At 42.5% G+C, this 25,334-nt stretch overlaps 1 protein-coding gene across 6 annotated transcripts in view; it reads left to right on the top strand.

Moving 5' to 3' along the window:
- The window catches only part of LOC126297856 (ATP-binding cassette sub-family B member 6), a 114,508-nt gene extending 90,855 nt beyond the window's left edge, over nucleotides 1-23,653 (top strand). For all 6 annotated transcript variants that reach the window (XM_049989123.1, XM_049989125.1, XM_049989127.1 and 3 more), the window contains exons 12-14: nucleotides 13,401-13,515; nucleotides 22,473-22,735; nucleotides 22,932-23,653. In XM_049989123.1, coding sequence (XP_049845080.1) covers nucleotides 13,401-13,515; nucleotides 22,473-22,735; nucleotides 22,932-23,046 — 493 coding nt within the window. In that variant the 3' untranslated portion in view covers nucleotides 23,047-23,653. The remainder of the gene's footprint in view (nucleotides 1-13,400; nucleotides 13,516-22,472; nucleotides 22,736-22,931) is intronic.
- Nucleotides 23,654-25,334: the final 1,681 nt, after the last annotated feature.

Below are 25,334 nucleotides of genomic sequence, written 5' to 3'. Positions count from 1 at the left end.
ATACCAAGTCAGCTTACCTTCTAGTCCCATGATTATCATTTCCGGTTTCATCTTTTCTGTCAGATGTGACAGCCATGAAAAGCACTTTCTAGAGAACTCTTTTACTGACTCACTTCTTGTAGCAATCTTTTTACCACTCCAAAACTTTCTAAAGACAACATTTTGTTTCTTGTGTGACCAGTACTCATTAAGAAATGCAGTTTAAAATTCAGCAAGAGTTTTGCATCTAATTACTAAGTCACCTGACCATCGCAAAGCATCTCATGATAAATGACTTCGTATGAAAGAAATTTTCTCTCGCTCTCACCGTGCATTTGGTAAAACATTGTCATCATCATTCCAGAACTGAAGTGGGTGAATTTGTTGTTTGTCTGAATCAAAATGTGAAAGCTGATGACATCCAATGAAAGCGGCGTGAAGTGAAGCAACATGCTGCACAAAAGTATTACAAGAATCATCAAAGTTTACTTTGTTTTCTATGTTAGTAATACTGGTGTTTAGTTCTTCTACTAGTAACTCTATCGCTTCAACTCTTGTCAGAAAACCAACATCCTCACACACTTTCACGCAGTCAGCTTTTACTTTCTTAACATCTTTTTGACAAGCATTTACTTCAGTAGTTACTACTTCAAATCGATCAGAGCAAAGTTTGGATTCGTTGGTTATTTTTTTCTGACAACCTCCCTTCCATAAGTTCATCTGCGTCTTTGAAATCTTTGCAAGCTTCAATAATTTCAATTTTTAAAATACTATGCAATTTATTTAGCTGTTGCCTTGCTTTGACTTTGAGATCGTAGTGGTTAGGATCAATATTATAATTTAAACTATTCAGTTTTGCGGTCACTTCATTTTTTAATGCTTTATTACTATCTTTTAGTTCTTTATTACTAGCTTCAGTCTTACTACGTAACTGTTTGTTATGGGATTTCAGCTTTATGGTTCAGTTCTTTACTACTATCATTCAGTGCATTACGGTGCAATTCAACTTTAGTAAACACTAATTGCACCCAATTTGGTGCCTCTTCATTGTCATATGGCATTTCCATCGGATTTAAAGGAGTTTCTAGCCTATCCCGACGTGTCTGAACTTCAGAAATACTGAAGTCAGTTTAATTACCTGATAACTCTATCGGTTCTACTTTTCCTTTTTGACCTCAACTTCAATAATAAAATGGTTCTAACTTTGCAATTACATTGAGCTTTACTTCCAATTCTAGATTTATGAGTTTGACAGAACAATCCTCATTAATTTCAGTTTCTAATTTTGAGGATTCATTGTCAGAGACTGGTTCAATCTTAACCTTCACATTATTCTTATCAGTACAATCGATTTTAATAGCCCATCAGAAGCAGTTAAATACTTTAAATGTTATTGACTTGATGTAATTGCTTGATCTTGATGAGTGATGCTGGTGCAATGTATCACCAAACGTGATGCAAAGCGTCGTGATGTAATGCAGGTGGCAGCACCAGCAGCTGTGACAGTGAGGATGGCGGCAAGTATAACGTACTACCTACTGCAGTAGCTCTAGGGGGTGGGAAGGGGGGGGGGGGGGGGAGAGCTGGGAGCTGGGCACCGGTAAGAACATGCGAGTAGCTTGCAGGTAACTCGTAGGTCCGCACAGCTCCTTGACGATGCAGTTTCTCCTAACCTCATCACTGGCAGTAGCCACGATCTAGTGTCTTCTTCTTCCCTCCTTGCATCACAATCAAGGTTGCTGTGATTAACATTCACAGTTTAGTTTCCACACTTACAATCATATCATATCATAGCATTATTTGCGCACTGGTTTCTGCATTTTTCATTTCAGTATCGTGTTTGGGGCTACCAAGTTCCCTTTTTGTACTGATCATTTTCACTCATCAGGTTCCCGGTCATGCACCATATGTGGGGGCAGTGGGAGGAATAAGATATATTGCCGTTTTTTTACAAGAGCCTGAAATTTGGGGTCAGCCAGAAAGAGATGGAAAACATACTGACCATAATTTCCTGTCTTAAAGTCCACAGTTTTCTTGCGCTCACTGAAAGAAAATATTCCTACTAGCTATTTACTCAGCGGGGGCAGGAACTATAAAGCACATTCAAAAAGAAATGATCCGGAGTCTGAAATGCGCAAACTGATACAAGAGGTACTGGTGTAACGAGATGTGGTTTTGGCCAGTGTGGAAATTCACAGCCTGTCCCTAGAGGGCACGCGTGCACATCATGTGACTATACAGAGCTAGCAGCAGCGTGAATCAACTGTCCAACGCTGCCAGTCACATTGTAAACAATAACATGGAGGCATCAGAGAGAGAGAGAGAGAGAGAGAGAGAGAGAGAGAGAGAGAGAGAGAGAGAGAGATGAAAAATGCGTTGTTTGTTTTCTGACAGCAGAAGGAGTAGGAGGAATAGACATTCATTGATGAAGGTCACAAGAGTACGGTGAACACTTGCAAGGGTCAAGGCGTGGCACAAGCGCTTCAGGGAAGGACGGGTATCGTTAGCCAAGTCTGGAGCACCACACTGCATTACTGATATCATCCAGCTGGTCTATGCACTCATTTACCTAGGACCGCCGAGTGACAGTGAAAGCCATACCCACCATGGTCAGATTGTGCGTCGAAAGTGTTCACACAATCATGAAGAAACAACTGCACATGCGCAAAGTGGGTGCCCAGTGGGTGCCCCACAATCTTCAATCACACCAGGAAGCATGTCAAATGGCCCACTGCCTTGCTCATCTGCAGCGCTAGCTCGGGAAGGGAATGCATTCCTGGCATGAGTGGAGGCTGGAGGTGAGTCATGGTGTCCTCACTTTGGACCAGAATCAAAACGACATAGTCTCCAGTAGAAGCATCCAGGGTCACCACCACCCAAAAAAGCCAAGGCTATCCATACGAGTGCAGGGAAGGTTATGCTGATGGTTTTTTTGTGACCAAAATGCCCCCCTTCTGATTGACTTCCTGCAACACAGGAGAACAGTGAATGCCCAGCGTTACTTGCAAACTTTGACCGACCACCCTTCGCCAAGCAATCAAATCAAGGCAATCGCACCTGTGGGGTCATTCTGCTCCACGACAATACAAAGCCTCATACGACCAACACAGTCGCGGCACTCCTGCAGAAATTTAAATGGGAGGTTCTTGGCCACACTCCATACAGTCAGGACCTCTCTCCCTTTGATTACGCCATTTTTGGTCCCCTTGAAAAGGCTCTGAGGGGCAAATGGTTCACCTCCGACGACGACATCCAGCTGTACATGCAGATCTGGTTAACATCGTAGCCTTGTGTAACAGTGGGACAAGTGTCTCAACAGCCAGGGTCAATACTTCTAACATACAGGTAGTGGTTTCTGTAATTACGCCTCTGGCTCGTTTCCTTTTGTAGGCCCCTTATATGACTATAAATAAAAGTTTTGAGTTCTAACGGATTAATATATACAGTAAAAGTTCACTCGCACAAACTTAATAACATTGCTGCTGCTGCTGCTGCTGCTGCTGCTGATGATGATGATGATGATGTCCCTGTCATAAACATCACAAAGCTAAGTGATGCAGGACTGTGTACAGTCCTCTAGAGTTCACTTTCTGCTTTTACCAAACCCGTTTGATAGCTACCTGGTTGTTACATCATCTGAGACACAGGGTATGCCAGCATTTGACCGATGGCGGACAGATTGATAGCTCAGTGTGAAGTGTCTCAGTCCAAAGCCTCTGTGGCCGTATTTATATGTGGGCGCAGTGAACGGCCGCATGGAACATCTGCTGCTGACTACTCTCTACAGTCAACAGCATCTGAATAGTCTCTTTCTCGGGCACATGTTATTTAAAACTCTATTGTGTATCAATTTACAGCCTTCATCATTTTTCTATGAATGAAGTTAAGTTAGCTTTAGTTACTGAAACAGTTTCAGCTCGACTGCATTTGAACTTTGCCAGTTAGAATTGTTAGAACTGTCGGTAGAACATGACCTCTGAATTACTTCTTTAATTGTTCTTGTATTTATTGTTATTTACACTAAAGTCTTGAAACTGGCTACAGCTTTATTATTTAATGCATATAATCAAGTGCTGTAATTTTTAGTAAACAACTTGAAAACTGTTTGGGGTAGTTTAATGAGTCACATAGTTAATGTTTTTAGATGAAACTGAAACTGCGGCTACTTTTCATCTTTCTGTCCCTAATATCAAGTGCCTTCAATTTTCAGTAAAAATGCAGCATGGAAGGGAAAAGATGCTGCCAAGATAATCAAGCACGAGCTCGCCAAAGAGTGGTGAGCCCCCGTGGGGATCACTGTAGTGATGAGCAATCCTCCTCAAAATGTACTGACCATCTCACTGAGGCCTTCACAGACTGTAATTATCCTCCCAACCTTCTACAAAAACAGATCTCTTGTGCAATATCTCTAGACAGAAGCACATTCCCTTTGCGACTCGGTACCACCCAGGACTGCAGCAACTTAACTATCAAACAAAGGCAAACTATCTTCTTCACCGATTCGGAGATCTCTTCATTGGTGTCGTCGCATGCTTCCTCGCCTGGCTGACCTCCATGTCGCCAGTGCACACCACCAACCATTTTTCTGCCCTGGACTCCGCAGACTGACAGAGGGAGAATACTGACGCTGCTGTAGATCTGAAGGAGCAGGACCCTCCAACCTCTGCACCCTGTAGCAGAGTGTCTTCAAAGGCTGGCACTAAACAGCTGCCCAAGTGGAACCCCTTCACTTTTCCCTCCTTCCCTTTACCCATCATGACTCTTTGCTCCAGTGGAACATTCATGACCTTGCATCCCGCAATGGAGGAATTATGGCTGCTGTTGGAATCACAGTGTCCACTTGTTCTGTGTCCAGAAAACAAACTCGCGTCCTCAGGACCACTTTGACCTCTCACATTTCTTTCCCATTCACTTCGAACTTGCACCTGAGGACGGCATTCCATCTCATGGGGAAGTCTTGCTGTTCATCTGGTATGATGTCCACAGTCAAATCATCTTCCTGGACGATGTTCTGATTCAGATGTTGCAGCACATTTCTCTTGTGGGCACGTGCATTCTCCTTCATACATATAATTGCATCTGGCCAGACACTGGTTTGAAGCCACTGTCATTCCCTTGCGTAAGTCCGGTAATGACAAACACCTTCCTTCTAGCTACTGCTGCAGTTATCTCACCAGCTGTGTTTGCAAGGTGATAGAATATGTGATTCATGCCCGCCAGTTATGGTGGCTCAAGTTTCACAGTTTACTAGCCCTGCACAGTGTGGATTTCGAGCAAACTGTTCTGCAGTTGACGATCTCGTCCCTTTGTCAACCCATGTCATGCATGCTTTTCTGCAGAAATACCAGACTGACCATGTATTTTGATATGGAGAAAGCCTACAACACCTGCTGGAGGACTGGTATCATTTTAACTCCCTACACATGCGGCTTCCGAGCTCACCTGCCTCATTTCCTCTGGAATTTTTAGAAGACCAAGTTTATAAGGTATATGTGGGTTCTGCCTTGTGGGACACCTTTATCCAGGTAACCTACATGCCTCAGGGTTCCATGCTGAGCATTGTCCTCTTTGCTATCACCATTAACCCTATTATGGCCTGTCTATCGCTGGACATCTCCAGCTCCCTTTTCACTGACAATTTTGGCATCTATTGCAGTTCTCCACGGACTTGTTTCTGTGAGCGGCATCTTCGGTGATGTCTCGATCATCTTTACTTGTGGAGCATCGACAACAGCTTTTGTTTGTCCACTGACAAACCATTTGTATGAATTTCTGGCAGTGCAATGAGTTTCTTTACTGTCTTTACACCTTGGGCCTGGTGCTATTCACCGAACCTACAAAATTCCTGGGGCTCATGCTTCATAGGAAAATTGCTTGGTCCTCCCACTAGTCTTATCTGGCTGCCCACTATACCTGGCCCCTCAATATCCTGTGTGTCCTCAGTGGTACTTCCTGTGTAGCTGATCGGTCCACCCTCCTCCATTTGTGCCGATCCACTGTCTGTACTGTCTGTTCGAAACTAGATTGAGTGTTTTGTTTCTGCATGTCCGTCCCTCTGATGGCATCTCAATACAATCTACCATCGTGGAGTCCATTTGGCCACTGACACCTTTTAACTAGTCCAGTTGAGAGTTTGTACGCGGAAGCTGCCGTACTACCGCTGCCATACCACCTTGATGTTCTTCTAAGCAGATACGCATGCCATTTGTCTGCCATGTCTGCTCACCCATCCTATGCCTCCTTCTTTGATGACTTTGATGACTCCTTTGACCACCAGTATGGCACGAATCCCCCTTCTCTGTTACCTCCTGGAGTTCTCTTTCAGCTATTGGTCCATGAGCTTAACTTCGCACTACCTTCTTCAGTATAGACAATCCTAAGTTGCTGCTATACAAGTGCCTAATCTTGAAACTGCTATTCACCTGGGCCGTGACCAGTCAGGTGCGGCACTTATGTCCTCTTCACATAGGGGCTGCTGCTTTCACGTTGTCGATCAGCACGCGGTTGGCCAACTTCTTCTCACAACCATCTCTTATCTATCGTTCCTGACTGGTTTGTTGGCACTTGACTTCACACTGTAACATTCCTCCCCCCCCCCCCCCCCCCCCCCAAGCGACGGTCCATCGCCGTATATGGAGCGTGACAATGGTGAGGGAGGTAGGAGCGTGGAGGCCCTGATGGACTGGAAGCTGTGGCTGCTGGGGATGTCAGACTTCGTCATATCCTGCTATCTGGCTTTCAGTCTGGTGGAAATGTTCCCCGGAAAATGCCCAGAAGGGTACGCATTCACCTCCTGAGGACCATAACAAGATGTAGAAGGCAACGGCTGCTGCGGCATGGGCGGGTCCAACTTCATTGGTAGGACAAGAGGTGGTGGAGAAGGTGAAGGTTCCATCTCTATGGGGGTAGTTCTGCGATGTCCTGCTGCCACCCTCTGGCGGCTGCTCTGGCCTCTCTGTACTTGGGATCTGTGAATCTGGCGGAAGAGATATGGAAGGATCACCATGCATGTGACAGTGGCGAATTTGATTGTGACGTCGGCAGCGCAATTTGTTGGGACATGAAATTAGATACTTGCGTGCGCCAAGTGTACGAAGGATCTCGCCTCGCGCCCACCATCTGCTGCCACTAAAAACCCTGAACAACACAAAATCGTGCAGCGTGAAGCAATACTTGTGGCCTTCCTTTGGTGCTGGATGCTGAGGAGGGTGGAGCAGTGTCCAATGGCGGCAGCCATGAAGCAATTCCGCCAGCGAAGGTCCATCTTGTGCATGCGAATGATAGGAGGCGAGAAACAGTTGCAATGCTTGATCTCTGCTGTGTGCGGTGTGAAGTTTGGCCATGTACTGCTTGAAGCTTCTGACAAAACATTCTGCTTTGCCGTTTGACTGCACTGGTTAGATGAAGTATGCCATTGTGTTCATAGAATGTTCGAAATTCATTTGACGTGAACTGAGGGCCATTATCTGACACTGACTTCAGGCAAACCTTCGAAGCAAAAAATACAGGACAACACCTGAATTGTGCTACGTGAAGTCATTGAGTTCATTGCACAGCAGAAGGAAACTTGGTATACAAATCAACCACAGTCAACCAACGGATGTTCCAAAAGTCTATGTGCACATGTTACCATGGTGATAAAGACTTAGGACAATCAGAGAATTTTTGTGGCGGAGTGGACATTTTCCGCACATGCAGGACACTGATGTAATCTGTTCTATTTGGGTGTCCATACCCTGGCAAGTACAGTGTTGACGCGCTACTTTTTCGAACATACAATCCCCCAGTGTCCTTCATGAAGTAACTGCAACACTTGTTTTGGCAAAGCTTTAGGGATCAACATGTGTGACTGTCCACTGTCATTTTGAACAAGAATCACACCTTGCCGTACAGTGAGGTTATGCAGACATTGCAAAGTATCGGTGCACTACAGAGTTCTTAATGCTATGCAGTGAGTGAGGCCAAGATGTGTGAATGTATTTTAGCAAAATGTTCAAACCTGAATCAGCTTCCGTGGCCTGTGCAATTTTCCTATAATTAAGAGGAAAGGATTGAAGCAGTTCAGAATCCTGAGCATCAATTGGACAAGATGATGCAGCAGAAGCATCAGTCTGTATCGTGGCCAATCAGAAGACATTAAAGTGCATCCGCATTACCATGTTTAGCTGTCAGACAATACAAAATCTTGTACTGGTATTGAGAAGACAACAAAGCCCATCCTTGCAATTTTTGTGCAGTTGGTACAGAAACTGGCTTCATCAGATGAAACAAGGTCTGCAGTGGCTTGTGATCTGTTACTAAGTAGAAGTTTCTGGCTTACAAATAATGGTGGAATTTGATAACACTATACACAATAGCCAGTGCCTCTTTCTCTATTTGTGAATTATTACACTGTGCTTTGGACAAGACTTTTGATGCGGAAGTCATAGGCCTGCCTTTACCAAAAATTCTGTGTGAAAGCACTGCACCAATAAAAGCGTCAACTTCCAACACAACTGGTTTGTCAGGATCAAAGTGAACCAAGCATTGATAACAGAGCAATGCATCTTTGTTTTTGAAAAGCTTCTCGACACTCCTCTGTCCAATCAAAGGGGACATTCTTGTAATGCAAGCGATGCAATGGAGCTGCGATTTGTGTAGCATTCGGTATGAACCAAATATAATAGATCATTTTTCCTAAGACTAACTGCAATTCTGTGACATTGTGGGGGGTAACTGGCAGGTCCCATATGGCTAACAAATGTGACTGAAGAGGTTGTACATCTTGACTTTATGACATTACCCAAGATAGTGCAACTCAGTTTAAAAAAATCACACTTGTCCAGTCTACACTAAAGTCCTGCTTCAGATAACACATGAAACAAAGCATGCAAATTTGCAATGTGTTCTTCAGGTATACGACGTGCTATGACAATACTGTTCAGATAGTTTGAACAGTTTTGTACGTGAATAGTCAGCTGTTCCAAATACCATTGGAAAATGGCGGGTGCAGGAGCACTACCAAATATTTAAACAAGCCCATATAAGTGTTCACAATGAGATTTTTTTTTATCTAGTATTTGAAGATGCGAGTTCCGCAAATCAATTTTTGAAAAGTGACTAGCGCCTAACCTGTCCATGATATCCTCCGGCGTGGCAGTGGATAAGTACCAATGACAGTTTGTGGGTCGACTGTAGACTTAGTCAGCACAGAGGCGAATGTGACCTGAAGGTTTGGGGAGTAAAACCAGTAGACTTTCCCACTGATTAGCTTTATGGGTGCAATAGCTCCACTATCTTGCAATTCTTTAAGTTCAGCAGCGATATTGTCCTGTAATGCAATGGGAAAACATCTGGCCCGGCAAAATTTCAGTTGAGCATTGTCTTTCAAAGTAACGTGTGCAACAAAATTGTTAGCCTTGCCTAAACCTTCAGAAAAGAGTTCAGGGAATTCTTTCAGCAAGCTAGCTACAATGTCTTTGGCATTGAATGCAGTCACTGACAACACATTGACGTGAATTTTAAAGCCAAACAAATCAAGACCAAATATGTTCTCAAAATCGTGTGATGATAGCACAGTGAAAGTCACAGTTCGCGTATGCGAGCGATACGTGGCAGGCAGAGTACATTTTCTGAGAGCAAGAATGTCTAGTCCATCATAAGCTAACAGGTATGTGCTAGTTCTAGACAGGTGTGGGGAGCCTAACAGTTCATATGTGTTACAATTCTGCAGTATAACAGAGGCACACATGTCCAACTGAAACGTCACAAGTTTTCCACCAATATGCAAATAAACAGAGTTTGTTGGACCGGCATAGCACTGAATAAACTGTTCGCTTGCTAGTTTTGCTAATTTGTATTTTGAATACACTGCATTGATTACATGGGCCTAGTGATTAGCTTTGTATGAGTGGGCAGAATTATTATGTTTGTTCGGTTGCCAAGATATGGATTGTATGTGACCTGACAAGCATAACACTGTGCTTGTGTGCATAGGCAGTCTCGGTGTGTCTGCTGTGAATAGCACCGAGTGCGTGACTTAATTCTGTTTGCCTGTTTAGAGAGCTGTTTATGCAGTGTGTCGCATGCACGCGCTGTTGCTGCCTATTGGGCTGGTCGCAAACAAGGGACTACTAAATCCAACAAATTGGTGACTGCTCCAATTTATCAACCGCTACGGCACCTGACTCTTAGTGATCGATAATTTGCACTACGTGCTGAAATGATGGGTCTAAGTTTGACATCAGTTACATTGTACACGATTGCATCGCGCAATATAACATCTGAATATAAAATTTGAATTTGCATTTCCTCATCATGTCCTGCAAATTTATTACCCACTCTTGATAAGTTTGTGCTGACCTTTCCTTGCAGTGAAAGAATTGGTACCTAGTTTCTGCCACATTCACTTGGTTGACAAAAAGTAATGTAGTTTCACAGTACAGGGTATGTTTTGAGCAATTACATGGGCTTCATACTGTTGCAGCCACTAGAATCATTCCTCTTCTTTTTCGTTAGACTGGCGAAAAGGCGGTATAGCATTTGGAGCTACAGGTATTGCTTCTTCCATTGGGCATGCAGCATTTGCCAGCAACTGCTGTACTGTGTTCTTCAGTGTGGCTATCTGCTGCATCTGAAACTGAAAAATCTGTGTTAACTGCATTGCATCTATCGGTCGTAGCTGAGACACCTGAGCAGGGGATGGTAGAGGTTGGTTGCTCATTTTGGAATAGACAAAGGCAATATAGACAATGCCACCTGAAAACACTGGTTAGCAAAAACACTATAGGAGATCCTGTTATAACATGTAAATACATCCGTGCAAAGAAAAGACAAGCTAGAATTAAGGCACTAGCAAACCACAAAAGCCCACAACAAAGAAAAAAGTGGCAGCTAGGCTTTGCAGTGTCGCTATGGTGTTTGATCACGTTCTTGTCGCCTCATTGTTAAATATTATGTTTCCATGTTAGTCGTCAAATATAGGGTGTCTAGGAAACCCACTTACTTGGATCACTAGACAACATTCAAACAAATCGTTTTAATGAATTTTACTACAAAAAAGTAAATGACAATACTTAACTTTGAGAACCACACAGATGATTCACAAGCAAAGGGCGACATACAAAATAGGCAATCTTTTTCAATACAGACAGTCCGAAGTCGCTGCTATAGAAGTGACTAATCTTGAAGCTGCTATTCAACTGGACCATGGACTGTGACCAGTCATGTGTGGCTCCTTTTTTTCTCCTCACATAGGGGCCACTGCTGTTGTGTTGTCCTGGAAAGGGGTTGGTCAGTATGCGATTGGATGTGGCCACAAGAGTAAAAGACACTCGAAGTGGTAATGATTTCTAAGGGAATGCTAAAAAAGACACAAAAATTGTGTAGTTGTTTAACTGACACGTATTTGATTATATTATAAAAGAAGTTTCCACTGCAGTTTATAGTTATTGTGTTCTTTCAACACTGAAAAAAAAAAATACATAAAGAATGTCTGTATGTTTCTAGGTTAACATTGAAAGTGTTTCTGTGGAAAACTGTCAAAACATAGGTAATATAGCAACATAGCAGACCAATGAGTGCAATGTATGCACCGTCTGGTCTGCTTTCTACTCTGCAAGCAATTGTATGAGGCCAAGTCAATTATTATCTGCAAAGTAGTTATAAAATTTTATTGTAATAAAGTAGGAAACTTACAACAACATCATTTTTCGACATAGTCTCCTTGCGTTTCAATGCACTTTGTCCATCATTGTACATGCTTCCTGATGCCCTCATAAAAGAAGGTTCAGTTGAGCTGCGAACCAGGAATGCACTGCTTCTTTCACTGCTTTGTCTAAGGCAAATCGGTGGCCCCTTAATGCCTGTTTGAGTGGACCAAACAAGTGATAGTAAGAAGGGGCAAGACCACAACAATATGGAGCATGATCCAGCAATTCAAATTTGAGTTTCTGGAGCGTTTAAGCAGTGTGGGCAGCGGTTTGCGGATGGGCATTGTCGTGCAACAACACAACACCTTTTGACAGCAATCCTCGACATTTGCTTCCAATTGTGGGCTTTAGCCTAGCAGTAAGCATCTCACTGTATCGTACACTGTTTATTGTTATGCCGCTCTCCCCATCATGTTCCAATACTGGACTTTGTGTGTCCCAAAAAACTGTAAGCATCAGTTTTCCTGCAGACGATTGGGTCTTGAACTTTTTCTTGCATGGAGAATTTGGATGTTTCCATTCCATACTCTGCTGTTTACTCTTGGGCTCGTAATGATGGATCCATGTTTCGTCACCAGTAATGATCCTGTCTAAGAAGTTGTCTGCTACATTACCATAGTGATCCAAATGTTTTTTTTCCAGATGTCCAAGCGCATTTGTTTATGCAACTGTGTGAGTTGTTATAGGGCTCATTTTGCACAAACTTTATGAAACCCAAGTCTTTTGTGGATGATTACGTAGGCAGAACCATGACTAATTTGCAGACGATGTGCCACTTCAATAGTGAATTGTCTAAGGGAATCATTTCATGTGAACGCTCAATGGTGCCTTCATTTGTGGCGATAAACTATTGTCCGGCTCCATCATGCACAACAGTTTTGCGACCATTTTGGAATTTTTCAATCCATTCGTAGTCACTCCGTTGTGGCAAAACACCGAAAGATCTAAAGTCTTCCATGAATTTCAGCCCCTGATACGCCACATATTCCCATTTATAGGAAGTATGTTGAAATATATAAAAATTCTAGAAACAGTGCATATTCTAAAACATCAGTCTTATATGGAATACATGAAAATATTATAAAATGTTAATATATTGATGTAAAATAGTTAAGTAATATGTTTACTAATCTCATAAAAGAAGCAGTGAACAATACATGTGAACGTAGAATATGAGGGTTATCAGGTATGCTCTATAGGTGAAGGCCTTCAGAGAACTACATCCCCCTCTTTTAAACGCCCCTCCATCATGTAACCCACTCTTCTCATACTTCATTGTACACTTATTCTATCTTCGTTCCTTGTTGAACATCTATTCTTTGGAAACTTCCTGGTAGATTAAAACTGTGTGCCAGACTGAGCGTCAGACCATGGAAGTTTCATATTGGTGCTCACTTTGCTGCAGAGTTAAAAATTCATTCTGGATCTCTTCTTTTTCTTTACACTTTCTCCCATCTCAATTTCTTTTTATAAGAAAGCATTGTAACTTTATTTCTGCCACGACTATTATAAAAATGTCCTGACAGTGTTAGTTTCATTTTCAGCATCTTCTTCCTTCCCCTAAAAGTGGAAAAATGCTAGATGTAACAGGAGCTTGTCTTGTTGGACATTCAGTGGGCTATAAATCAAAGAAGTCATTTACTCTCTAATTGTTGCAATATTTCTTCAAATTATGCAGTACATTTTGTGCTGCTGTACATATTTGATACTAATTAGTGTCTGAAATTTTAGGTTCAATATCCAGTATGGAAGAGTTGGTGCAAATGACGCAGATATTATAACAGCAGCAAAAGCAGCAGATATTCACGAAAGGATCCTTTCGTTTCCTGATGGCTATGAAACACAGGTAAGTGTGTGTGTGTGTGTGTGTGTGTGTGTGTGTGTGTGTGTGTGAGAGGGGATGGATATGAACAACTGATAAACAGTTCTTCTACCATATAGTTCTTCATAGTCATTCCGTAGTTCTTCACAGTCTGACACACAGAAAAAACAATTGGGTTTGACTTTAGTACAAGGGCTGTTCAATAAAGAATGACTGTTTTTGGCAGGGCAACGTACCTTTAGTTTCTGCAGAGGTGTTGCAACACCGCCAAACAGCACTATCTACATAAGGTACTGAACAGGCCAATTGTGGTCGACAGCAAGCCAGGGAACAGAGCCTCACAAGTGGGAATGAACTCACCATGTGAGTCAATGCACAGGGAAGCAGAAAAGTCTTGAAACCATGTAGAGATGTGCACGAGGATAAACACAACACATGGCAGGGGCGGTCAACAAACCATTGAGCACATGGAAACTGCACAATGTATTAAACGAGGTCCACATACGTTAAACTCAGCATTGTAACTACTGTTCCTAACTTATTGCTGTCGGCAGGTAAACACGCCTTTCGACAGGTCTGCCCATACTATTCCACATGCCCTTCCCTCTCCCTTTCCCCCGTGGCAGTAATCCACACTATTCCAATCTCGATAACCCTCCCAGCTCCTCTGCCTTCAGCAAGGTGTCTGTTGGTGAGGATACTAAATAACTTCACCCTGAAAAGGCTACATAGAGCTGAAAGTAGCCTGGCTTCAGCCAGGACTTCCAGCTCAAAACCAAAGCGAGTGCCAGAAGGATATCACCAATACCGTTGGCTCTACCAGAGAGACAGAAGAGTGCAGAGGCACAAGCAACAGTAGGTCCACCACCAATGGCAGAAACAAGGCCACACTGGTGAGGGAAAGGGGAGGAGGAGGAGGGCGTGCCAGAGTCCATGGGGAAGGAGACGTGCTGGGGTCCAAGGTGGCAGACGAAGGGGAGGCACTCCAGGGTGTGAAATGAAGGGGGGGGCCATGAGGAAGTGCACCGCTGTAGGTGGGAGCCTGCACCCTGAACATTATCACGACACACCCCTCCAGCCGGCTGGGTGGAAGACCACGACTGTGAGGGCCCAAAAGGGTGTGAGCACAACTGATTAGCATGATGGGATAGCTGCTCCTGACATCATGACCCACGATGAGACATGGCGTCCACCCCTCCTGCTGTCCAAAAGACCAAGCCTAAACTGTAGTCCTGGGAGGAAAACACAGCGGGCCTTGGTGGTCCAGGTCATGTGACTCAGGATGCAGCAAATCTAAGAAACTCCACAGCTGGTGCCCATGTAAGAGTTCGTCTGGACTGCATTTATTGACCTGTGTCGCCCAGTATGTTGCCACAAAACTCAACAATGCATAGTCGCAGGATGAGGCAGACACCACTTCTTCATTTTGTTCATTTGTCGTGAATAATCGCATGAACTGCTCCAGCTCTGAGTTAGAAGCTGGGTGTAATGGGACCGTAGTCAGAAGCTGAATATCATAGTGAAAATAAGTCTTCAAATGCGTGTGTCACATTATTAGCCAAGAGACCCTGGTGGGTCACCTGATCCAAAAATGCTGACAACGTTCAGACAGTGGCAGTTATTGACGTGGAGGATGGCTGGGCTACACGTGGGAAATTCGACAAAACATTGACCACAACAACCACATGCTGCCCAAAAATGGCCCCATAAAAAAAAGTGCATCCTATCCCCATGGTGCTCCAAACCTGGCCATGGGGAAACCTGGTGTTATGGCGCAGCCAGATTCTGTGCACAGGTCCCGCAAGCTCGCCTCAGATGTTCAGTGTCACAATCAGTTGCCAATGTGTGCACATTATGCCATGCCAACACCTTTGTAGGAGTCTTACCCCGGTGTAAGACACACAGGAACTTGAATATGTAAGGGCGCAATGCCGGTGTGATGACCCTTTGACACTTAGCATAATATGAAATCTTGCTAAAAAATACTGGCGCTCCTTCTGGTTCTTAGATGCTGGCATGTTGTCAACAGCTTTGATGTGTTCATCCGTAGGTAGGAATGAGGCCATTTTTGCTAAGCATATGTCCCAAAAAATGCACAATTTGGCAGAAAAAACTGAACTTTTACAGCTTATAGTGGAGGGCATTCTCTAGAAGATATTGGAAATCTGTATGTAGTTTATCCAAGTGCTCATCTCGTGTAGAGCCTATAACGCAAATGTCATCAAGATAGTTTATACAACAGAAAATGTCCTGCATCAACTGCTTCAAATATCATTGATAAATTCCTGGCACAGAGAAGATTGCAAAAGGCAACCGATTAAACTGGTTAAACCAAAAGGGGATCATGAGTATCAAGAAAGTCCAAGAATCTGCATTCAGTGGCAACTGCGGGTGCACATTGTATGAGTCAAAGCATGAAAAATACTGTCGTGTCCATCCCCTCCCCTCCCCTCCCCTCCCTGAAAGGCACACAATGCCACCAGGCTTCTGAATCGTCACCAAAGGGGTGGCCCACTGACTTGATCAAATAAGAGAATCGATGCCCTGATCGTGCAAACTCTGCAAGTTGGCCTTTACCTTGTTGCACATTGAGAAAGGAATGGCTGGGGGTGACAAAATTTAGGTACAGCCAATAGCTTGAGAGAAATTGCAACTCTAGGAATTATTGCAGCTGACCATCACTCGCATGTGTGCTTTAAAGTCAGCTGGGCACCCATTCACTACAAGCATCAGTAAAATACTGTGGGACATCACTTTTAAGGCATTGGAGACAGCATCAGAGACCATGGAAAACACAGGTGCGTCTGATGACTGACACATGGTTCACCAGCTGTCACAAACAGGTGCTAAATAGCCCACCTGATGGCATATCTCACATATGGCCTTCATCTGCAAGAAATCTCTTTGAATATGTACCAAAAGACAGTTAGGGCAGAACGGCTGGCTCTCCCAGTGAGCGGAAGGAGAGTGATGCTGAGGACCTGCAAAACAGTAGAGGCAGTAGTTACGATGCCGCTATTTATGCGAATCTGCTGAGTGCAACACGGGCGATTGGCAGAGCAGCGGGCGATAGGCAGAGCCATGACACCACTGTAATGGAACTGTCAGGGCATCAACACATGGTAATATGACAGGAGGAAAGTCAGAAAGGGAAACTCCATGATGCTGTTTATCCTGCACACCTAATTGCACCACCACCCAATCGTTGGGAAGTGCATTCCTTGCTGCTGCTGCTGTAAGCTCATGTGTCTCCGCAGTCTCGGCCATGGCGGCTGAAAAGGGATCGGACAAGAAAAAGACCTAAGTTTGGATCTCAGGATTATGTGCTACCTGGACAATCCAGCCCTGCATTAGCAAGTCTGCATATGAGGTAACACATTTGGAACACTCAAAATGACCCTTGATTGAGAGACCCTGCATATCAGCAATCCAGGTTGCATACAAGTGCCTGCAGCACTTATGGTGCAGATTAAGCATCAACCATGCTGCCATCACATGGTTTTGGTGCCCGAATTAGTGTGTAAGTAACTGAAAAAAGTTCATCAAAGGAGAGTTTCGTGGGCTCAGTGGAAGGCTTCTACTTTTGCACTTCTTCTCACAACCCCGCACTGCCGGACAATAACAAGGTGGCTTTGTTGACCAGATCACTGATATGCCTTACCAGGCACTGCAGGAAGAACTGTTGTAGGTAATTTTCCCACCTTTCTGTAGACTCATCGAAACTGGCAAACATTAGGGGCAGGGAAGAAAATAGCACAAGCATTTGGCTCACCACCTGCATGGTATGGGTACAAAGCAATTGTGTATCCTGGGTTAACAGAACCTGCACCTGTTGCTGCTGCAGTTACTGCTGCTCATTCTGTAGATGCAAGTTTTCCTGTCAGCATTGCAGAAATGCCAAAATTGCTGGTCCATAATTAATACTATGAAACAGAAAAAAATTAAGACCGTCACATCCATAAGAACATCCTTTGTCGCCACAACGCCTCTAAATAACACTGTTGGTACAAGACCCTGGGTGGGCCAGCAGTGGCTTGACAAGAAGCCAGAGACAGAACCTGGCAAGAGGGAATGGAAACTTGCTGTGTGGGTCAATGTAGAGGGAAGCAGAATGTCCGAAACTGCGTAGGATACTGAAATACCTTTATTCATCATCATAATTCAGATGAATATTCTCAAAATAGTCTCCTTTGGATGTGACACACTTGTCCCAGTGTTTCTACTTGTCTGCAAAGACATGATAGAAATAATTTTTTTCAAAGCTCCATCAGAATCACTGACACAGCTTTCACTGCTGCTTCTGATGGTGGAAAATGCCTCACAGAACAGTTTCTTTAGGTTAGGTAACAGAAAAGTCACAAGGGTCTAAATCAAGATTGTGGGGATCTTAAGGGATGTAATTCACACAGATTTTTGCGGAATATTCACTAACAACATTTGCAATATGCAGCTGTGGATTATCATGATGCAGTGTCCAGCCCAATTTACAGATATATATGGGATTTTGTGCCTGATAAGGAATGGCAAGGTTTTCAGAACAGCCCTCTATTATTGGTCAGCTGTTGATGTGTGCATCCATCAGTACAACATGCTGATAAACCATTATTTGAATATAAAAACAATGATATGGCCGTAACTTTCCTAACAGAAGCAACCACTTCAGTGTTTTTGGGAATTGGTGATTGAGGTTACCATGGAGCTTTGCTGATACTTGTCTGTATCAAAATTATGTAGCAAAGTTTCATCAGTAGTATCATGAAATGTATTTGAAAACTGTGAACACAGTCTGACAACAACTATACGGTTTACTAGAAACAAATTTGTGTGGACCAGGACTCGAACCTGGATTTCTCACTTGTCATGAGTCTTACCATTTCCGCTATTCAAGCACACCTCCAGGAAATCTCCATATGTCCCAGTGTCTGCTTCCTATAATGATCACACAATTAGGTGATTCCAATGCGGTGAGAAACTTATTTTATTTTTCAGGCCAGGTTGCTTTGGCTGTGGCATGAAGTAAATTAGTGCAGTGGCTGTATAGTTGAGTGCAGTGTTCCTTCAGACATACATGCATGTCTGAAGGAACAGACTCTGTGATCATGGGTAGCTGTATTAAGTTGAGAAATATATTCACAAATTTCAAGTATGAAACCACAACTGCTTTACAATTTGCTAGAAGCATGAAAATTTTTGCCAGACTGGGACTCAAACCCAGATTTCCTCTTTAATTCTGCTTGGAGGGTAATACTCTTTAACTCTTGTGTGAACTGAGGGAGTGTGGTTTTTTTAAAATGAAACATCATACTTTTCTTAATGGCATTGAAATGGTCTCAAAACGATGAGTACAGTGATAAATTTGTCAATTTTGATACTGAAATGTTTCCTTCATCTGAGAAATTTGCTTAAAGTGAAAAGCAAGTTGGCCAGACTTAACAACTGCAGTGTAAATGTCACCAGATGTGTGTCTTGGGTCCATCACCACCACCGTATTGAGCCTGTCGGCTGTTTACTCATTCCCACAAAAGCTGTTCACTTAAATATATGTGCAGACATTTGAAATACTTTTCCTAATACCTTTTTGATGTGCTGGAAATTAGTATATAATACCATTTACAACAACGAAAGCTGACTCTGTATCTGTTTTGAGAAGTAAGGCAGAGAGGAAATATGTTGTACCTTAGTCGTGTCATTGGCTGAATTTTTAGATATAAATTAAGGGGGGGAGGGGAGGCAAAAAAAAAAACTTAAACATTAGTGGCATGCAATATTTTGTGTAATGTAATATCTTGTACAGACATCTTTTATTAACCTGACATGTTCCACATCCTTATGAAGTGTCGTATTCATGATCTATGGAACAAGTATTAATCTAATGTAATCTAATCGATGCGTGTAATGACAGAACCTGGCACGAGAACATACTTGACAGAGTTAACAGTGCATTTGTCTATTTAGACAGCCTAGCATTTCAACGTCAGCACTTTTTACTTTTGAAGTAAATTTAAATGCCAGCATTGACAAGTTTTACATCACTGTACTTATAATTTTTAAATGGCATTTGGAAGCTTGTGAAAAGATATCATTGAGTTATTGTGGTTCTTTTTTTTACCATCTTGAATTTATTGGTTGGTACACGTCACATGAAGATTAACAGCTAAACAGGATTATGTTCCTCTCCGCCTATAATCATTTTCCAAAAAATTCATTTTGATATATTGAATTGCTCACAAAATAAAAAGGGTACGCATTTTAGATGAGTGACCCTGTATAAAAATATGAAAAGCTTGTTGCCCCTCTTCTTTGGATAAAGTTTTGTGGGTGCCCATGCCTAGAATAGTGTGGCACAAGCTTGTAATAATGCACAGCAAACCGTAGTGGAACCATAGACATAGATAAAAACCTTATTCCCAAGTTTTAATATGTAAAATGTGGGTTCAATAAAATAGAACTATGTCAGTTATATTCTTCAAAAGTTTGATAATACACTCTAATTCCTAAAAATTTTTATTAATTTTTACCAAAAGCTTTTGACTATAAATTTTCCCAAAAAAGAAGGGTGGGGGTTTATGGTGGGGGGGGGGGGGGGGGGGGGGGTGCTGGCGGCGGGCAATGTAGCTGTGGGAGCCCCTAGACAGTGCAGTGCCTGTAGCAAGTGCTACATGGATAAGCTGTCACTGGTAATGATTGTACAGGGTGAAGAAAAAATACTGCACTTGGCAGTTGGCATGCAATTCCGCATCCCAGTTCCAGAAAACACACACCACACAAAATGAGAGGGAGAGGGAGAAGATGAGTTGCCAGAAACTTGCACCTCTTTTATTGCTTGAATGATTCAGGGCGTTGCGATCTAAAAAATGAGGCTCTGGCAACATTGTAACTGTGTGCCGTGTGGCCAATAACAGGTAGCATGAACTCTGTGTTGTGCTGGAACTGTCCCATTAGCTCAATGAGACGTGGCAGTGGTGGGAAAAATGGATATGCAGACTCACCCGTTTGAGTCACATTCTCCCCCCCCCCCCCCCCCCCCCCCCCCCCCCCCCCCCCCCCCCCCCCCCCCCCCCCCGGTATAGCATCAACTTGTTTCCAGTTTATGCCTCAACACTCGACAATGCGGTATCTTTTGTATTTCTTTCTAAAGACATAACATGACCTCCTTACAAATATAAATGACCACTTTGTTTCAACCATGACAAAAATAAAGGCAACATAACAGTGAATACAGTAATATCGTCTGTATCCAAAGAGGTACAAAAAACACAATAGTTAGGCAACACTAGATTGCATAGTATGCCGTGTACAATAATTTCATTCTCTATGTTTGATGTCCAGGTATATCTCTTCAGAGCCAGTATATATACATATGAGCAACATTCACTTTAGAGATGATGATCAAAGCGATCACCATGCATTTGTGATCACTTTGCCACTCACGGGATCATACTTTGGTGAACCCTACATAACACACCTGCAGCCACCATTTGTTTACAACGATGGGTGGAGTACTATAAGCTTGGTCCTACATGTGTCCCCACAAATAAACATCTAGTGGATTAAGACCTGGGGAACATGGAGGCCATAACATTGGACTTCCACATCCAATCCATTTTCTTGGAAATGCTTCATTTAAAGGGTTATGTATATTCATTCCAAAGTGTGGTGGTGCACCATCATGTTGAAACCATAGCTGTTACCGAACACAGAGTGGAATGTTTTCTAATGTGTCAGGCAAATTATTGCAAGAAAACACGATACAGCGATGCATTCAACTTGTCCGGCAATAGATATGGGTTTAAAAGCATTCCTTCCATGATTCCAGCCCACAGGTTTATGCCAAAACATGACTGAAAGCCACATTTACAGATGATGATGTGGGTTGTGTTCTGCCCAGTAATTGCTTTTGTGGAGGTGGAAAATACCTTCACAAGTGAAACTAGATTTGTCAATTCATAAACAATTATTTCTGAAATGTTTGTTAATTTCTATTTGGTGCAAAGGCCATTCACAAAACTGTGCTTGTTGAATGTGGTCTCTTGGCTGCTGGTGTTAACGTGTAATGATGCAGTTCTCCACCGCGCAGTACTCAAACAATACTTGTGGATGAAGATTACTGTTTTCCTAAACGTGTTGCCCCTGGTGATGAAAAACATTCTTATCGGGATGGCACCTTCAAGGGTACCATGCAGCATATGCACGAGCAGCAGCAGTGGTTTGGTTATCGGATGCACCCAGCACCAAAAGCATAACGCATTCATTGTTTGTGTGCTCCATCAGGAAGACACCCTACATGAATATTACAGGACCAGTTATGTTTGTGCTCTGCGTGATTAGTGGACACATCCAGGCAATTTAATGGACCCCTCTGTCACGTGATAGGCTATTGTTATGTGACAAAATTATGTTCTGCTTGTAAATGATGAGAACTAGGGAACGGCCGTCTAAAAAATAAAAAAGGAACCTGATGAGGATTCAGACCATAGCTCCATGGTGGCACTGGGTTTGATGACCCAGCAGTCTACTCAGAGCTAAGAAAGCTGATGCCATAATGTGGGGTGAAACATGTTCCTCTATATTAGAATGCACTGCTTCATGTGACAGTGTTGTGAGCTTCTCATTTTCAGATGTGTATTTTCAAAATGCACCAGATCTGGTTTTGCTAGATAAACTTTTTGCACACATTTTTCTCTTCTTCAAAACATTCTGGAGAATGTCTTGAGCACTTGATTTAAAGATGGTGCTTCATTGTGATTTGTGACACAATGTTCACTATTTAACACTGCCTGCTCACAGTTGACTAGTTTAATGTACATCTGAATTAAGAACTGAGAAAATTAGACTGCTGCTGTAGTTACTGTGCTGATGTTGCCTTTATGCCAGTAATAAAATCGGTCTTGGAATTTTTGGACAAGTGTTATATACTGAATCTTAAACTTAATCCAATGGACATATATTAGAAAAAAATGTTTTCTCTCTCTTTTGTTTAGGTTGGTGAACGTGGTCTGAAGCTGAGCGGTGGAGAAAAGCAGAGGGTTGCAATTGCTCGAACAGTCTTGAAATCACCTCCCATAGTTCTTTTGGATGAGGCAACGAGTGCTTTGGACACACAGACAGAGAGAAATATACAAGCTGCACTTTCAAGAGTGTGTGCCAGTAGAACCACTCTAATTGTTGCCCATCGACTGTCTACTATAATTCATGCCAATCAGATACTGGTGCTCAAAGACGGAGAAATAATTGAAAGAGGAAGGTAAACATTTATTAATACAGATGAAAGTAATTGGGAAATCTGGCCTCTTTATACATTCAAACCATTGCATCTGCTTTAAGTATTTTTAGAGCCCTTAATGTTTAATGTAAATATTACTTTACTAACAATTATGCTGCTAAGCAGGTCTAGTATTGTAAGAAAACTTTCCATTTAAAAATTATGTTTGTGATTCCAGTCATGAAGAATTACTGGCTTTCGATGGAGTTTACAAAGACATGTGGGATCAACAACTGAAAAAAGAGAATATAGGGGAGAGCGATTCGACTCCAGTGGTGAATGGAACCTCTTAATGTGGAAAGTAATTTCATCCCTATAATTCTAGATCCAGCAGCAGTGGCTGGGACTGAGTAGTTAAAAGTGGTCTATTTTTTGTGGGTTGCAAGAACATGTGACATTGTCAGTTACAGAAAACTTGAAATGGTAGCTAGAAACCACTACAGGGCTGTGATATTTGTGCAGTTACTTAAGTGATAAGGTATTTCTTGTTTCCAGTCAGTAGTTGTAGTTTTGTGAAAAAGACAGTGAAAGGACTCTGGGATTAGATGTTTATACTTGCTTTATCAGTGGTGTGTTCCACTTGATGACAGTGATGTGTAGCCAAGAGAAACAGTATGCCATGTGTACACACAGCTGCAACTTGAACAAAATATTTGTGTATTGTAGCCATAGCTCCTCTGTTAACAAAAATACAAGTTCTCAGCATAGTACATTTGTATATGACTGAGGATTTTCCACTTCTGTGATTTGTAAATTACCAGTTTTTATTGGTATAATATGTTTTAAATAATTCATTCAATGGGCTTTAATACATACTGTGTCAAGTTTGTTATCCGTCTATATTTTAGCAGTAAGTGAACTTATTGTACAAAGAAATAATAAATGTGTAGTCATATACTACTCAATATTTTATGCTCAACTGGACATGAACTACAAAAATACAACACATATACTTGAGATAACCAGGTACTATTTAAAATTACTTTTATAACCATTGTTTGTCAGCCAGTGTGAATTTAATATGTTTTACTGATGGTACAAATCAACAATGACATGTGTATACTGTATTTATAGTATGCCACAAATTCAGTGCATAAAGGCTGGAAGAGACGAATTAAACCTTATTTTAAAATTCATGGTCATCTCTCTGAGGCCTTCTCTTTATTATTTTGTGTTATAAATATAGTAGGAAAGTTGTGGTAGAATGTAAATAATTTAGGAGTAAAGGAGACCACTCACCAAATAGCAGAAACATTGAGTCACTGACAGTCACACACAAAAAGATAAAAACTTGCTCACCTCCCAGGGTCTCACATCTCTTCTGAGAGTATGGATTTGGCCAACATGGGATCCCAGCCCTTACAATGCTACGTCCCTTTCGATACTACAAGTCTGTCCTCCAACTATCCTTCTCCCCCTACCCCCCATCCCCACCCTCTCTGCTTTTCCATTTGATGGTCTTCTTGGTACCGATTGTGCTTGGATCTGGTTTGTGACTTTGGAGACTCATTTTCTTCCCTTTCAGCATTCTACAGTCATTGTCCCCTTTTTTGTTCTGACTTGCTACTCCTTTCTTAAATTTTATGGAAGTGCAGATCATGCAGGGAAGGTAGCCCAGTGTGGCATATATTTCACCTCTTGTGCTCTGCACCCTTCCTTTCTTGCAAAGGTAGTACACCCTAAACCCAGCATGGTAGCCATTCTGTTGCGTGGAGGAAGGTGAGTCGTCAAGTATCACCTGCAGGGTGGTAGTCCCCTGACCATGCTGGGTTCACACTGTTCGTGCCTGAGCTTGAAACTTCCCACGCAGGCTAAGGAGTATGTGCCCGTCAGGGCTTGGGTTCGAGGATTGCAGGCAACAGTTTGCTAGCTAGGTAACCATTGCTGTGGCTGGGTGGTGCCCATGGAAAGAGATCCGTTCAGAGTGGGTAGTACCATGGCATAAGATTCACACATGAAGCGAATTAAATTTTCTTCTGCTAGTGGCCACAAGACAGAAGTCTCTTTAGATGGGAAAGATGATTATAATTTAAAGAGATACTATGTTTCCTTCCCTGGCCGCATAGTGGGTAGAGGGTCAAGTAAGACACCTGAGAGTGAAATACTTCACACAATGCTTGGTCTGGACACCTTTACTCCAACAAAACAATTATTTCTTGTCAAAAACACTAAAGACAAATTTTTCCAACTTGAGCCTCTGGGAAAAATGTTAAATGGTTTGTTACTAATTAAAACTCCCTTTTTCTGCCCAGTGTACAGCTCTTGAGGCATGTGATTGTCTAGGTGACATACCTGTGACTATTGCCCCCATACGATACTTCAAACGTGGTCCTAGGAACCAACTGTTGCAGAAATCATACGCTCCTAACCTAACAGATCAGGCACTTTGCACTAATCTCCAGTTGTGATGTGGGCATTTAATGAGATGTGTACAATCAGTGCCCAAAAATATTTGTCCAGACACAGGCACTTGTATCTTAGCCTTTGAATAAAATGGCCTTCCAGAGAAGTTGAAGGACATGGTTTACAGTTGTGAAGTGAAATCATATTTCCCACCTCCTACGCAGTGCTTCAGATGTTG

Source organism: Schistocerca gregaria, chromosome X (assembly GCF_023897955.1).
Source record: "Schistocerca gregaria isolate iqSchGreg1 chromosome X, iqSchGreg1.2, whole genome shotgun sequence".
Classification (NCBI taxonomy): domain Eukaryota; kingdom Metazoa; phylum Arthropoda; class Insecta; order Orthoptera; family Acrididae; genus Schistocerca; species Schistocerca gregaria.
Note: the sequence above shows the minus strand (reverse complement) of the source record. Positions and strands in the feature narration are given on the sequence as shown.